At 40.7% G+C, this 15,461-nt stretch overlaps 1 protein-coding gene across 3 annotated transcripts; it reads right to left on the reverse strand.

Moving 5' to 3' along the window:
* Positions 1-902: 902 nt before the first annotated feature.
* desmb (desmin b) lies at positions 903-13,883 on the reverse strand. 3 transcript variants are annotated; one of them, XM_051427664.1, is made up of 9 exons: positions 13,244-13,881; positions 10,740-10,800; positions 9,908-10,003; positions 8,353-8,514; positions 7,793-7,918; positions 7,486-7,706; positions 7,162-7,205; positions 6,638-6,726; positions 5,038-6,023 (listed from the first exon to the last, which is right to left on the reverse strand). In XM_051427664.1, exons 1-9 carry the CDS (start codon positions 13,816-13,818, stop codon positions 5,982-5,984), a joined length of 1,416 nt encoding a protein of 471 aa, XP_051283624.1. In that variant the 5' UTR covers positions 13,819-13,881; the 3' UTR covers positions 5,038-5,981. The 3 variants fall into 3 exon arrangements, with proteins under 3 accessions (XP_051283625.1, XP_051283626.1, XP_051283624.1); XM_051427665.1 differs by lacking the exons at positions 5,038-6,023; positions 6,638-6,726 and adding an exon at positions 903-961 and having other exon boundaries at positions 13,244-13,882; XM_051427666.1 differs by lacking the exons at positions 5,038-6,023; positions 6,638-6,726; positions 7,162-7,205 and adding an exon at positions 1,413-1,497 and having other exon boundaries at positions 13,244-13,883.
* Between the last annotated feature and the right edge of the window lie 1,578 nt (positions 13,884-15,461).

A 15,461-nucleotide genomic window follows, 5' to 3' on the forward strand; every position in this document is an offset into this window, starting at 1 on the left:
TAAAGCAACTGAAACAAAGTGAAGGGGCAGACATGATCTTGGAAGACTTAGACTATTGCTTTAAATGTGAATTCAAATGTCAATTTAATCTTCAAAACTACAATCTAGATGTGCAAACTTTCATAAATACAGAATTAGGGAAATATGTGGAAGCCCATTTCAGCCAATGCGACGCAAAAAAGATTGTTATAAGTTAAGTAAGTATGAGTTTGTCGATAGATAGATAGATAGATAGATAGATAGATAGAGATAGATGATAGATATTCTGAGATGCTTAGTCAAAATACTTTCGACTACTATTTCTCATTATATTTTCACGTCGAAAATGGGCTTCCATAGAAATGCTCTTTAAAAGAGCATTTGTCACACTACCACCATGTCTGTCCATGGTACTGTTCCCCCCAAGGTTTTCATTTGTTTTAAGTGAATAAGACTTTTAGGACTCACATATGGACAGAAATAACTTAAGAAGAGTTTTATGACATTTTAAAAGGTTTCTTCATTGCAAGAGGTGGAAAACAGTCGTTCTTCAGCAGAGCCAACGGGGCTGCAGATGAAGACGGAGATACAAGATAAAGCGATACAGTTGAAGAAAAGGGCAACGACGACTTGTCTCAACACGCCTGGGATGTATGTTTTCCCAGGAATCCGCCGCGGGTGGGACGAGATGTTTGGTTGGCATTATCTGGCTCAACCAGTCGCTGCACGTGTATATGTGTGTTTACTTGGAGGCATCACGAATGTCCCCTGAAATAAATTAAACTGCCTCCAAATGCTATTTTGCTGAGGTCACAAATTACCCTGTAAAATAGTTTTTTTCATGAGGTTGTCTTTTGTTTTGTAGATTAGAAGAGAGAAAAGGAAGACAGTATTTATTATTCTTGATGGTGGAAAATGTTGTTGCTTCTCTGTCAGTTTTACCTCATCTGGGTGTCTCGTCCTAGAGGAGAGGGGCTGGTCTCTGCACAACAAGGACATTTAAAAATAAATTTAAAATAGATTCTGGCCAAAAATAAAATTGATACAGCGTGCAGTAATTTTAATTAAACTTGTACTTTTATCCTTTTTAAAATCCCCATTAAATATAATATTGTATGGCAAAGGATTAAAAAATCCAGTTGCATGTTTGAGCCCCACGGTAATCTTTATTGATTATATATATTTTGATGTGTTGGACACAGAAAATAAGACCATATGTAGAATAGATAAACGTCTCATTTGATAGTTCTCTAAGACAATCTCAGAAAATGTCCTCAATTATACAGTTATTAAAAATGTGCTGATGTTCTACTTAAGGAATCATAAAATTGACATTTAAATGACGATGGATGGTATAAAGCTCCAGCTGCAGGTGAACTGCATTGTGGGTAAGTGCACACTCCAGACCCTGTGCTGGTTAGAGAGTCGTGCATCCTCTAGTGGTGCATTCAGGAAACAGCAGGTATGTTTGTACCTGGAGGGCTCGAGGTGGAGTAGCTCTGCTCAGGCAAGGTAATCCTAAACACTCTTCACACTACAGTATATTCTAACATACGTCTTCTCTGTATCACATGACTGTATCGACCACAACAAGCTCCAACCCAGCACTGTGGAGATAGGTCTGACTACTCCACATTGATCACATTCACATCATTATTAACAATTATTTGGTTAAACATCTGAACAGAACTGCATTAGACAAAAGTCCACAACACATTTATGGTTGTAATAAAAGCTCACGTAATACCAGATCTTACTGTGATCCTCTCTCGCAGTGAACAGACGCTCATTTTATTTATTTAAGCCGGAAAACCTTCTTTGAATCAAAATGCACCAAAAAAGAACGATGAAAAGATCAAAGTGGCTGCACCTTTAATGCTGCAGAACATCCTTAAAAAGGAGATAGAAGCTCAATTTATATTTTATTCTCAGTGCAAACTCTTTAGTCCCTGTAAAGGAGCTTAACGCTGTCTTCAATCTGAATCTGTATAAAAGTGGCACTTGAGATGTAAACCACAGAGAGAGAAAAGAGAGATCATTAGAGGCCCTTCAGATATGTGGAAGCTCTTTCCTTTAATACAACTCCAACAAAAAATATGTTAAATGTCATGTCAGTTGTGCTTTTTGCATTAAATCTGAAATGTTGAGTAGTTATAAAGATCCTCTGTGAATGTGGAAAGTTTCTCTGTGCTCGTTCAGGGTTTGATTTTGAAGGGGCGGGGCCTATGAGCATGATGAACACCCACCTGTGTTTGAGCTTTTCCACTTCACTCTCCCGCTCCACCTCAATGCGTGACATCTGATCGTTCAGGCTCTCCAACTGCCTCTTCAGCTCGCTCCTCTCCTCCTCGTACAGGTCTTTGATGTTGCTCCAGCTCCTCCTCTAGCCCCTGGTTCTGTTGCTCCAGGAAGCTGACCTTCTCGATGCAGCTGGCGAAGCGGTCGTTCAGGTGCTTCAGCTCGGCTTTCTCATTGGTCCTCGTGGTCAGGAACTCCTGGTTGAGGGCTTCGGCCTTGCTGATGTCCAGCGTCTCGCCCATGCTGTTGTAAGAGCGGCCATGTTGGAGGACATGGACGACCTATCCATGTAGCTCCACTGGCTACAATAAAGCAGGGTATGCTGTAGGGCGGGGCTACCTTGTGATTGACAGCTCATTCTCAGTGAGTCCGTCCAGGACAACGCACCAAACTCGAGTCAAACTGTCAAACTGTCAAACAGTGCTGATCGGATATGGATCCAGATTCTGTAACTGCGTTGACTATGTCTCTCCTCAAATGGTTTCAGAAACATATTTTAGTTTACTGTTTTTTTAAAAAATTGTTTTCAGACAATGAAAAAGAAGGTAAGTTTTAACTCAAACAATGTAGGGAGCATGTTGGGAGGTCTGCCAGTACATTCATTCAACTCACCAAAACATATGTGATGGAAACTTTAAGATAACTCATCGTTATTTGTTTTAACAATAATGAAAAAAATGTGAACCATGATGAAGGTTGGTATTTAATTCAGTCTCTACTCTTTCTTAAAAAAAAAATTCCCATTTTGAAATTGAACCAGCTCAAAATGGTTTACGGTTATTGAGCGTTATCTCTCAGACTGGAGTTCAGTAAAAGTCTAAACATTTCCCCTTTGTCTCTTTCCTCCCAGTTTATCTTCACCTGGTGAAGTTGTGCAGATCAGAGTTGTGTGCGAGTCTTCTTCACTTCTGATTGGAGCGTCTAGTCTGATGATCTGCGAGGCTGCGATTTTACTTATATCCTGTCAGAAACTCACAGACACCTCCCTGCATGCCTCCAGGCATGACAGCAACCATTTGTAACAGCTGTGAGAGTGTGCCTGAGTTACACAATCTCAAAACAGCAAAACATTCAATAATCCAAAGGAAAATATGAATCTCCACAATTCATGTGAGTTTAATAATCCTTTACAAACAAATGAAAAGAAGCTGTATCCTTCTAGAGTGTTTACAGCTTCAACTGCACCACAAGGTACAAACAGGTCACATTACATTACATTTATTCAACTGACGCTTTTATACAGAGCATCGAACATTAAGTGCATTCAGCCAGCATACAACCACGGGTGAAAGTAGATTTAGGTTCTTGCCGGTTCTACTAAACCTCCATCGCTTCAAGTTGTACTCTCGCCCCCAGCATATACTGCATTACATTACCTTCCCAACTACAAGACCGTTGCATACCACTCATGACAGACGTGACATGAGGAAAACGATGTAACAGACAAAAGGAGACTTAATCCTGTTTGAAGTTAGCTTTGCACAGAAACAACGGGTAGAAGTTTACCTTATACTACTTTATTCTTTTATAGTTCTACTTTTATTTGAGTAAGTTCTATTTTTATCTGAGGCAACTTGTAAAGAATGTGTGTATTTTTGCCTCCTCTGCTGAACACACGCACATTTTTAAACGCATGTATGGTGTAGAAGGGAATTAGAAACACATATGTAACTGATTTAGGCCTATTAAAATGGTGGAAGTGGCAAAAAATAATGCTCACAAAACATTCAAAATGTTTCCTACTAGTGCTGATCACCGAAAGCAGACTTGAGAGTAGGAAAAACATGTTGCACACTGTGGCTCCAAATGCATTTCTCTTTTATCCAGATGATGATGTTTTGGCCATCTTCAATACAAACAATCATAGTAAGATAAAGGTACAAGTGTGTTCAATGGGCCACAGCCTAGTTAAACATTACACATAAAAGGAGGCTAAAGGTTCACAGGTTTTTGGTTTCATGTGGTTTCCCCCAGTTAGAACTAGTTTTCCTTGTTGCATTTAGTTTGCGCCTAAAGCTGCATAGCTTGTGGCTTTGCCGTGCCTCTCAGTTGTTCCCTGTTGGGGGTAGCATAGCAGGTTAATCTGCACCTCACCCATGTTTGTGCAGTTGAACTGACATCGAACACATTCCTGTGATGACAGCCTTCCCTGCCTCCTTCACAGCGACTGTCCTGCAGTCATTTGACTTTCGAAAACTAGAAGCAATAAAAATGTGACCCATCATCTCAATATATCTGATAGAAATGCTGTGCAGTCCCACACAAAGTGGGACACCTGGTCACCCTCCTAAGTGCCAATTCATCACATTCATTTTTAATGGGAGTAGTGCGTAGCAGGGCTGCAGGGGAAGCCTGAAAAAAATGCAGTAACCTGTCAGTCTGCGATGTCACTGGAACAGGCACTGAAATCAGTGAATAAGATAAATAAAGCATTACTTTCTGATTGGTTCACTGCTGCCAGTACCTTCAGGCTTGCTGAACTGAGGTGGTTCTTTGTATTTGTATTTTGAGGTTTTTCAGCAATGTTTTAGAGATAATTAAACATTCACACATCGCATTTTCACCAGGATGTGCATTTTATAGTTAAACAGATGTATAAAAGGCTGTAAAGGAGAGTGCAATGTCATCCCTGTAGGCCAGTAGCTTTTTATAAAAAAAATAATTCGGACTATGGTTATTAAAGCATGTGTTTCTATGGGCCTGTATACAATGTGTGCAGGTCATCTTTTAACTCAGGGACATAAAGACATCAATCAGCTGTAACATGAAATCACTTTTATTAGCAAATAATGTTTGAAAGTAACAAGGATTATCTCTCCTGATTCCCTCCTCACTCTCTCTCTCTCTCATATTTTCAACCTCGCACAACCTCTTTCCTCCTATCTTCATCTCCAGACACCTTTAATCTCGTCCTCCATCTCCTCCTTTTTATCTGTCCTTTATGCATTCCTTTATTGATAAGCACAAACACGGTTCACCTCATTCTCTTTAATGCTCCCGATTGGACCTTGGCAAAAAGTACATAGGCTGCTGTAAATGGAAAAAAAACAGAATAAGAACCATTATGCAAGAAAAATGCATGTTCGATTGTGGATTTGGATCCGTCTGTACACTTTTTGTGGCAGAAAATGAGTCCCAGAAGAAGAGCATGTGCTCGGTCGATGTGAAAAGATTTTCTGTGACATTTAACTTCAACTGAGGAGCAGGAAGCGTTTGCACCAACAGAGTATTTTATTCAGGAGGTTGATTAATTGCGTCTGTGTCCTCTTTCGGGTGCAGAAATGCTGTAATTAGTTTAAAAAATCTTCATCTTATCGAGTCATTTTTATCTGTTATTGTTTCCTGTTTATGATTCCACTACAGAAACAAGTTGATTTCTATTGAGGACAGTTAAAATATAGGATTTTTTTTAACTTCTTCAAAGACAATAAAAGGTTTTTAGGCAATAATTCAACACAGAAATGATTCTGTTAGATGGAGATTTCTTGCTATGCTGTTAATAAACCCTGATAAAGTTAATGATAAATGCCACCTTTCTTTTATCACAGTAACTTTAAAACAAGAACAGTACAGGCCGCAATCATGAGTTTGTAAAGTCTTTTTACTTTTACTTTTACGAGTTGTGTTTGCACATCTTTTCTTTCTTTGTTTCTTTACCCACTCAGGGAGGGACAGATGTGTTTCTTTTCTTCCTTCACACGCGGTTACATGATGTCTTGCTGGTGCTGCGTCGACTCGCTGACAACCTGGAGGGCAGAAACACGGCAGTCAGTTAGGGGATGCTCAAAGATATCGAGGGCTGAGAACCAGACTTTTGACCAACTTTACATTGCGAGCCAAAACAGAAAATTACCATACTTTGTCCTGACTTTGTTCATTAAATTCAAAATTCAATCTCTGAACATGTGGGTGAGAGTACTTAATAGGCAAGATTTTATTAAAAATATATTTTTTTCTTTTAAGTGCACTTTTAGCCCCAAATAGTTCAGTGTGCAGTGTTAGGTCACTTATGCCTCTCTGGTTATAAAAATACACTTAAAGAGAGATAAAGACACTGTGGGAGTCAGCACATTGCTTTGTGGGCTAATAAATGCCTGTGCTGCCCTTATTGTGTACCTAATATTGTTACTGTGTACAATATAAACCCATTAGTTAGGACCAGAAAGATTAAATTAGTCAATATGTGATAACTGGAGTGGTTTAAAATCCACACTGAACCCTAAATCTTTTTTTTTTTTTTCATTTTTTTTTTATTACAGATTTTCTTCATGAGGTTGTTTTGTAGATTAGAAGAAAGAAAAGGAAGCTAGTATTTATTATTCTTGATGGTGGAAAATTGAGTTGCTGCTCTGAGTTTTACCTCTCCATCGCGGGTTTCAATGGTCTTGATGAGGACGGTTTTCTTTGAATGCATCTCAGAGGCGCGCTGCTGGTGCTCGGGGCTGGTCTCTGTTTAAACACAGCAAGAAAATCAAATCATCACCATGACAGAAGCTGATAATCTGTTTTAAAACAGATTCTGGGCAAAATAATGTAATACAGTATGCAGTTAAATTAATGAAAGTTATACTTTTATCATTTTAAAAATATAATATTGTATGGCAAAGGATTTGAAAATCCAGTTGCATGTTTGAGACCCATGGTAATCTTTATTTATTGTATTGAACACAGAAAATAAGACCATATCAGTTTATCTATAATTATATTAAAAACAAATGTTATTATATGATGCTTCTTAAGGAATCATAAAATTGGTATTTAAATGACGATGGATGGTATAAAGCTCCAGCTGCAGGTGAACTGCATTAAGTGCAGACCCTGTGCTGGTTAGAGAGTCGTGCATCCTCTAGTGGTGCATTCAGGAAACAGCAGATATGTTCGTACCTCGGAAGCTCAGGGTGGAGTAGCTCTGCACAGGCAGGGTAATCCTGCAAAGACATGATGCAAAATATGTTTTATATCTATTATAAACTCATTTAACTTGATTTGGATAAAATATTAATTTTTTATTTTTCTCCTTTAAAATGTGATTGTAACTCAATTATAACTTGAAGCATTATGGACAAACTTTCTTCACCTTCTACCAACAGAATTTAATATAAAAACCCGTTTTATAGACAGAATTGTTCTGAATAAAGACAAAAATCCGTCTGCAGCTTTGGACTCAATCTCTATAGTTTCAGTTAATCAACTGGACTCCAACATCACCTGCTCTCCTCCCCTTCCAGCAGCTTCCTGTAGGTGGCGATCTCCACATCCAGCGCCATCTTGACATTGAGCAGATCCTGGTACTCGCGGAGGTGGCGCGCCATCTCGTCCTTCATGTTAGCGATTTCCGCCTCCAGCCGGGCGATGTTATCCTGGAAGCGACCGGCCTCGACGCCGTGGCGGTCCTCCATGTCTCTCATCTGCCTCATCAGGGACTCATTCTGGATGTTCCAAAGAGACGAGTCAGGTGTGAAACAGAGCACGAGGTACGGCTGGAAGGGGAAATATTTACGTGTGTGAGACGTACGGTGCCTTTGAGCGAGTCAATCTCGCAGGTGTAGGACTGGATCTGGTGTCTGAACTCCATGGTCTCCTGCCGGGCCTGCTTCAGCGCCTCATTGTTCTTACTCACTGCCTGGTTCAGGTCGGACACCTGAGGAGACAAAGGTCAAAGAACAGAGTTAATGACTTGAGACAGGGAATATTAACCAATTATTTCTAATCAACTGTGAAGCCAAACAGTGTATTTGATGTGTGGCGTTTATTTTTTCCCATCTGCCAGCATGAACACAGCGAGCCTTATGACCTACACTGCAGTCAGCTGTCACGTCTCCCATCTTTATTTATGTCGATGACGTTCAGGCTCACTTTTTCCTGAAGTTACAAAATTCGAAAGAACCCAGATTTCTTCGCAGGAGAAAGAAATCATTGTGTTTCTATTTATTTTACCGTTTCTGATATTTAACATTAATGGAAGTCAGCTGGCTAACACATTCAGGTATCTTTGCACTGTCAGTAACTGAAATTATTTTACATCAACCTTTAAAACCCACCCTGTACTGATAACAGTCTCTCGGACCGTCTCACCTTTGACTTGTACCAGTCCTCAGCCTCGGCGATGTTCTTGGCGGCGATGCCCTCGTACTGGGCTCTAATGTCTCTCAGCGCTGCCGTCAGGTCCGGCTTGGACATGTCCATCTGGATCTGCACCTGAGTCTCCTGCATCTGCGACTGCAGCTCGCGGATCTCCTGCAGGAAGAGGAGGAGGAGGAGGAGGAGGAGGAGGAGGAGGAGGGAGGTCAGGTGAGAGTGGGAGGGTGTCTTTGATGCTACTCCATGGTTTCATGTGATACCAGTATATTCACTCTAGCTTTTAAACAGAGCCCACTACAGCCTCTGAAAGGCAGTGGGAAGTGGATGGAGGGATGGATAATGGGGTGGCCAATCAGATTTCAGGGGTGACCAGCCATTGCCACCTCAGACTCCCCCATCTAGAAACGCCTGTGATCATCACAACTAAATGCCTAACCCCAACACACTCACTCACATCTAAGCTTACAAGTGTCTGCTGTTCAGAGACGTGGACGTCCGCTGTCGGTAGCCGTACATCTGCTGTGGGAGATTTGGTGGTTTGCTGCCAAAAAACAGGCTTTGTGTGTGTTTGTGTGTGAAACTCTATACTTCCCCAATCCTCTGTCATCTCACTCACACACACACACACACACACACACACACACACACACACACACACACACACACACACACACAGATGTAACAACAGATGCTAAGAGACAGACAGACGGATTGGCCAGCACAGTCACACAGAATACAAACAAACAGACAGGAAGGAGTCGAATCCAACTCTTTGAAATTTAGTTTCATCCTTAATAATCTTGAGACAACTGTTTGCTTTGAAGTTTCTCTGTGCAGAATTTGAAACATGTATCAAATGAGATAAAATACGGTCCCAGGGATCCCAATCTGATAATTTCTATAAGGCTTTCTTGATTTGAAGGGGTGTAGTAAACATTTAAAAATATACACACTAGGCCAATATCTCAGTATTTGGGTCACTGTTATTTTTAAGATATTATTTAATACCTAAACTTTGACACAAGACAGCCTCATCCTGAAAATATGAATGTGTCAGAAAAGAAGCCTATTAAGTCAAATTAATTGTTAAAAATGATTCAAAATAATCAAATTATTTATATCCAAATAAAATAATCTGCTCAACATTCATTCAAACTGCTCGTTTTACACAAACTTCCAGCAGTTATTGTGTTCACTGTTTGGGTTCATTGTACAGTTTATCAGCTGTTTTCTACTGAAACTGAAGTTTCGTGTACTGAAAATAACATGAAATATCTATAAAATATGTCACTTAGTCAGGGGTCGTCAGTTTACTCAGCGATATGAAAGGGGCCCCTTGGGAACCACTGAAATAGACTGTCATATTTTTTTCACCCCTATTTCAAATCAATCATTTGTGCCCTAAAATGACTAAATAATTATTCGCTCAGTATCCATCTGTGACCATGATGTTCTAGAGAACCTTGAAGCTGGGTTTCTATTTTATGAAGCATTGAGAAACAAACAAAGAGACAGAAACAGAAGAAGAAGGGAGAGAGCGAGAGAGAACCTCTTCGTGGATCTTCTTCAGGAAGGCGATCTCCTCCTGAAGCGTCTCGATGCGTCTCTCCAGGTCCAGACGGGCCAGAGTGGCAGCGTCCACATCCTGCAACAGTTTGGTAAATCAACTTATGAACTGGTAAAAAAATCAGTTTGTAATATATATATAACGAGTTACTTCAACTTAAACTGTTTGAGGAAATGGCTCGCATGAAAGATATTGGATTTGAATAAGAAGTAACTCTTCTAGTTCTCAAAGTATTTATTGTTAAACAAACTTAACTTAAGTTAATTTAATTCCATTCAGTTAATTGAAGTAAGACTCATATGCAGCATGTCTTCAAACTTAAATGTGTGAACAGAATTTATCTGAATAAAGTCACTTAAATACAAATGTTTCCACTTAAGTTGAATTTTCTTAGTTTTCTTCCACTAAAGCAAATTATTACGTCAAAACAACTGTCGTACTATAAAAACCATTTATGATTAATTGATCATCAAAATGGTAGTCAATTAATTATCTGTTTTTTTTATGTGACAAACATCAAATCTTTACACTTTAACTGATTATGAAGAATTAGTTGGATGCATACATGGGCTAATGATGATTAATAAACTGAAATAAAAACTATACAGCATTATAATGCTTACAGTGTTCTAATGATATAAAGTCAACTTGGAACAAACTGGAATTATATCACCTTAAGTTAAAATACTGCACACATTTAAATTCACTCATTTATTATTTTAAACTCTAGAAATATATCCTTTATGTCCTCATCATTTATACGTCTTACATGTTCTACAGAATAATAGTTGAACACTTTGACAGGAGCACTCACCGCCCTGAAAGCAGCCAGGTTGTTTTCTGCGTCCTCTTTTTGGAGGATCTCTTCCTGGAGTCTGAGGGAGGAATAAATTCACATTATTGATTCATTGATTACCATCAGGGCTCTAGCTGAGGCCACCCCAGACACCATAAAGAAAGTCTCACAATGTCTTTACTTTATTTGGTCATTTTCATAGTTTAAGCTGTTAAAATTTATTTTCTTCTAATCTTTTTTAGTGGAGTCTCTAATTTCCTTATAATTACTACCAAATTCATTTTTTCTGGAAACTTCTGCGTCATTTATTTATTTTTGGTCAAATTTAAATATACCGAGACTAAAAATAGCTATTATCTTAAAAAATACCCACTGTGTGTATGTTTTTTTCAAACATTTGTATGTTTGGAAAATTATTCTGTTAAACACCTGAACAGAACTGCAAAAGACAAAAAGTCAACAACACATTTATGGTTGTAATAAAAGCTCACGTAATACCAGATCTTACTGTGATCCTCTCTCGCAGTGAACAGACGCTCATTTTATTTATTTAAGCCGGAAAACCTTCTTTGAATCAAAATGCACCAAAAAAGAACGAATCCTCTAACTTGTTTTATTGAAGCCAGAACAGAAAGAGAAGACTCGTAGACCCCTGTATGTAAAAGAGCTTCCAGTGATGATTTAAAGTTGCAGTAGCGCTGTCTTCTCTCTGAATCTGTATAAAAGCGGCACTTGAGATGTAAACTACAGACAGAGAAAGGACAGATCATTAGAGATCCTTCAGATATGTGGAAGCTCTTTCCTCTCCTTTTATAGAAGAGGGCTGTGTAAACATGGTGTGTGTGTGTGTGTGTGTGTGTGTGTGATGAGCTCTAACTTTGGTCAGACTGGGGCAGTGACACACACAATAGTCAATCATTTTAATAGTTAAACAGAGAATATGAAGCCAATATGTTTGACAGTTTGTGTTATTATCTTACTTTGGATTTGTGGTAGAATGAAGTACATTTACTCAAGTACTGTCATTAAAGCTGCAGTTGGTAACTTATATATTTTTTTAAACTTTCACTATATCCTGACAGAAGTACGAGACGGATAATCTGTGAGAAAATCCTCCAACTGCTCCCAGTGCTCCTATAATGGCATTTGCAAGAATCCATTGAGCCCAAACAAAAGCAACCAATCAGAGCTGAGAAAGAGTCGATCATCGACATATGCAATCCGACCCATACGCCTGGATGTCAATCATGAAATGAAACCCTCTTTTTATAGCTTCAGCCTCGACTGATTAATGCAGGAATCATTGTGTGCCTGGTCCAAAGTGAAGCTCATTGTCAGGTCTAAATTTAAGCCGTGGCACGCAGCTGTATTTATAGCTGCAGTCGGCGTAAGCTTTATCATCATCAGCCTATTTTAAATGCAATTCTTCACAAGATTCTTCACTAGCCCAATTCTGTTGCATTTCAATGCACCGTAAACAGGATAATGGATCATTTAAACTTTTTACAAAAATATTAAAGTTGTTCTATACCCTACTCATGCTCTTATTTGTTTTGTTAAAGTATTTGCAATATTGTGAGTATTTCCTGGTATAGGACGTGACTTCACCATCGTTGCTTCCAACACCTCCAAGCTTCTTGTTTTAACAGAAATACGTTAAATGTGATGTCTGTTGTGCTCTTTGCATAAAATCTGAAGTTTATGTGTTGAGTAGTTATAATGATCCTCTGCGTAGAGGCAAAACAACAACAAAAACAGCATTTTATCACCTCACATATGTAGTTGAAGTCAGGAATCTTGTTAAAAGAAATAGAACTTGGAAAAACGAATTAATGCTAATATGTCTAGCACAATTGACTGCAATGGACTTCTGATAGGACTTCTTTAAAAGACAATCAGGCATTATGTGTCACACAAAGCAAAACTTAAGAGCTTGTGACTATCTCAACCTCAAATGAGGAAATAGCCAACAGCAGCCCCCCAACATGTGTGTGTTCACTCTTAGTAATTCAGTGCCCCTATTGTCCCCACTTAAATAAAGGCATGGTTGCAGGATAAAACTTCTAATTTATTGATTTGGATATACCTATATATTCCGACGAACTTAAAAACTTGTGTTTACGCTACCAATTATTTAGTAAGTGGTAATTAAAAATACATTTCATTGTAGAGGACATTTGTTTTTAGAGTGCATCTTAATCCCTCGTCTTTACTGTGATGTAAAATATTGTAAAATCATGTCTGGTCCTTTAAGAACAACCCCACTCACGAGGGTTTAAAGATACTTCCTGTAACCACAACAAACAGCAGATAACGAGAGTCCCACACGGGCGATTAAATGGCGCAGACATGATGTTGCACACACATCCTCACCCACCTCCCCATCTACACACTCCTTCCTGTAAGTCAGCAGAGCGTCACACACACACACACACACACACACACACACACACACACACACACACACACACACACACACACATCTTCTTAAAGAGACACACACGCCGTCTCGCCCCGCCCACCTGAGTTTGAGCTTGTCCAGGTCGTCGGCTAGGTTGTCCCGCTCCACCTCGACACGTGACCTCTGATTGGTCAGGATCTCCACCTGCCTCCTCAGCTCGCTCATCTCCTCCTCGTACAGGTCGGCGATGCGCGTCGGCTCGCGCCCACGCAGTCGCTCCACCTCCACCGCCAGCACCTGGTTCTGCTGCTCCAGGAAGCGGACCTTCTCGATGTAGCTGGCGAAGCGGTCGTTCAGGTGCTGCAGCTCTACCTTCTCATTGGTCCGTGTGGTCAAGAACTCCTGGTTGAGGGCGTCGGCCAGGCTGAAGTCCAGCGTCTCGCCCATGCCGGCGTAAGAGCGCCCGACTGAAGCCCGGGAGGCCGCCAGGGGCTTCCCGTAGTAGCCGGAGGAGACTCGGTAGGTTGGTGTTGCGCTGCTCCGGGTCACCTCGTAGACCCTGGAGGAGACATGAGCCCCACCGCCAGCACCATGGCCCAGCAGCGAGCGGTTGAGGGAGGGCGAGGCGTAGGTGCCGTGGCCGAAGTGGCGGCGGTAGGAGGAGGCGGATTGGGCTGAGGAGCTGTAGGAGGCCATGTTGGAGGACGAGGAGAGCCTGGTGAGGGCTGCAGCAGAGGGGAGCACTGAGGAAAAACTTGCTGCCCTTGGCTATTTGTAGTTACCCCTCCCTCATTTTTACCCCGTCCTCCCTCTAAACTGCCCTCCCTGTGTCTCTCTAGGTCTCTCTCTATCTTCTCTCTCTTTTCTCCCTTTGTTTTTTCTTCATCTGCCTCTTTCTGTCACCTTCCCACCCTCTCTCCCTCCTCTTCTCCATATTCTCTCTCTCCCTTCCTCCCCCTCACCTTCTCCCTCCACCCCTTCATTCTTTATCTCTCACTCCCTCTTTCTCTTTCTCTCTCTGCCACTTTCTCATGTTTCCTTTTAATTTATTTAGCATCAAATCACCACTGTCACTCTGACTTACACAGATTAATGTCCCATACACATTAGATGTTAACCCTTCAGGTAAAGCTGGATAACGATGGAAGAAAACAGGACAACTTGTAACTTTAATAAGGTAAAATAACCAGAATCACAAAGACAGAAGTAATGTTATTTGCCACAGACCAAAAATGGCCTGTGTTGCTTCAGGTTTATTTTATCTATACAGTCTCCACAATCGCAAGGAACACCACAAAATAAGTAAAGTGCAAATCAGTAAGTTGTGAATGGCAGCAAAAGTCTCTGTGTCTGGACCATAAACTGTTATGACTACGACCGTAGTCTCTATGACACACAGGTTTCTGAAAGCTCAGTTTTTTTTGTACATTTAAATATGGGCCCTTATGGAGATTGACTCACTGTTGGAGCCAGCCTCTAGTGGCCGTTAGAGGAACTGCAGTTTTAGTTAATTCCGCGTTGGCTTCATTTGCTGGTTTTTGCTTGGCTTCTTTTGCTTTTCTGCCTTAGCAACAGTGTCTCACTGAAATGAATGAGGGGGGCAGCTTATTTCACGCAGCGCTAACGTCAGGGTGGATGGAGTGATCAGCAAAGTGGGTTATAGTCCTGTTTCCTACCACGACCACAATCTTTCCTTAACAATAACCAAGACGTTTTTGTAACCAAATCTTAACCACAGAGACGTTAGATGAGTGAGGTTGTTTCAGGAGGTGACGATAAACGACCTATCTGCTCATTTAGTGTAGAAGACTTGTTAAATCACACGGCCTCATGAGAAAATCCTCTCCCTCTGTGTCTGTGATCTCACGGCATAACGATGTGAGGATGCAAGGAGAGACGGCGGCTTTCAAAACTGTGCGACGTCCTCACATGGCGAAGCGGCGCAGGTTGTTAATGACGGCACTCGTGGGGGAAGAGCTTTGACTAACCTGCCTTAAAAAGGAAAACTATCCCAGAGACGGAGAGGTACAGCATGTGCCTGCAGACGCTCCCAGAGCAGGAGAAAGCCCACATTCCCAAACAATATGTGCCATTAATGATGATATCATTAGAGTGTGTGGCAGTGAAATGGATTTAAAGAGAGGTTTCCTTCTGCCAGCAGACACTTTGGAGTCATGTAGAAAATGTTTTCACTTTAAAGTCTGCAGTCCTCCACAGTCAGAACTCAGTGTTTCTTCTTCTTGTCCCTACAGTGTGATGTTTGAATGATGTCTGTGCAGAGTTTGACTCTAGGAGGATGTTTTCACATTCATCTGCTGAAAGTGGAAAGTTTCTCTGTG

Source organism: Dicentrarchus labrax, unplaced genomic scaffold (assembly GCF_905237075.1).
Source record: "Dicentrarchus labrax unplaced genomic scaffold, dlabrax2021, whole genome shotgun sequence".
NCBI lineage: Eukaryota > Metazoa > Chordata > Actinopteri > Moronidae > Dicentrarchus > Dicentrarchus labrax.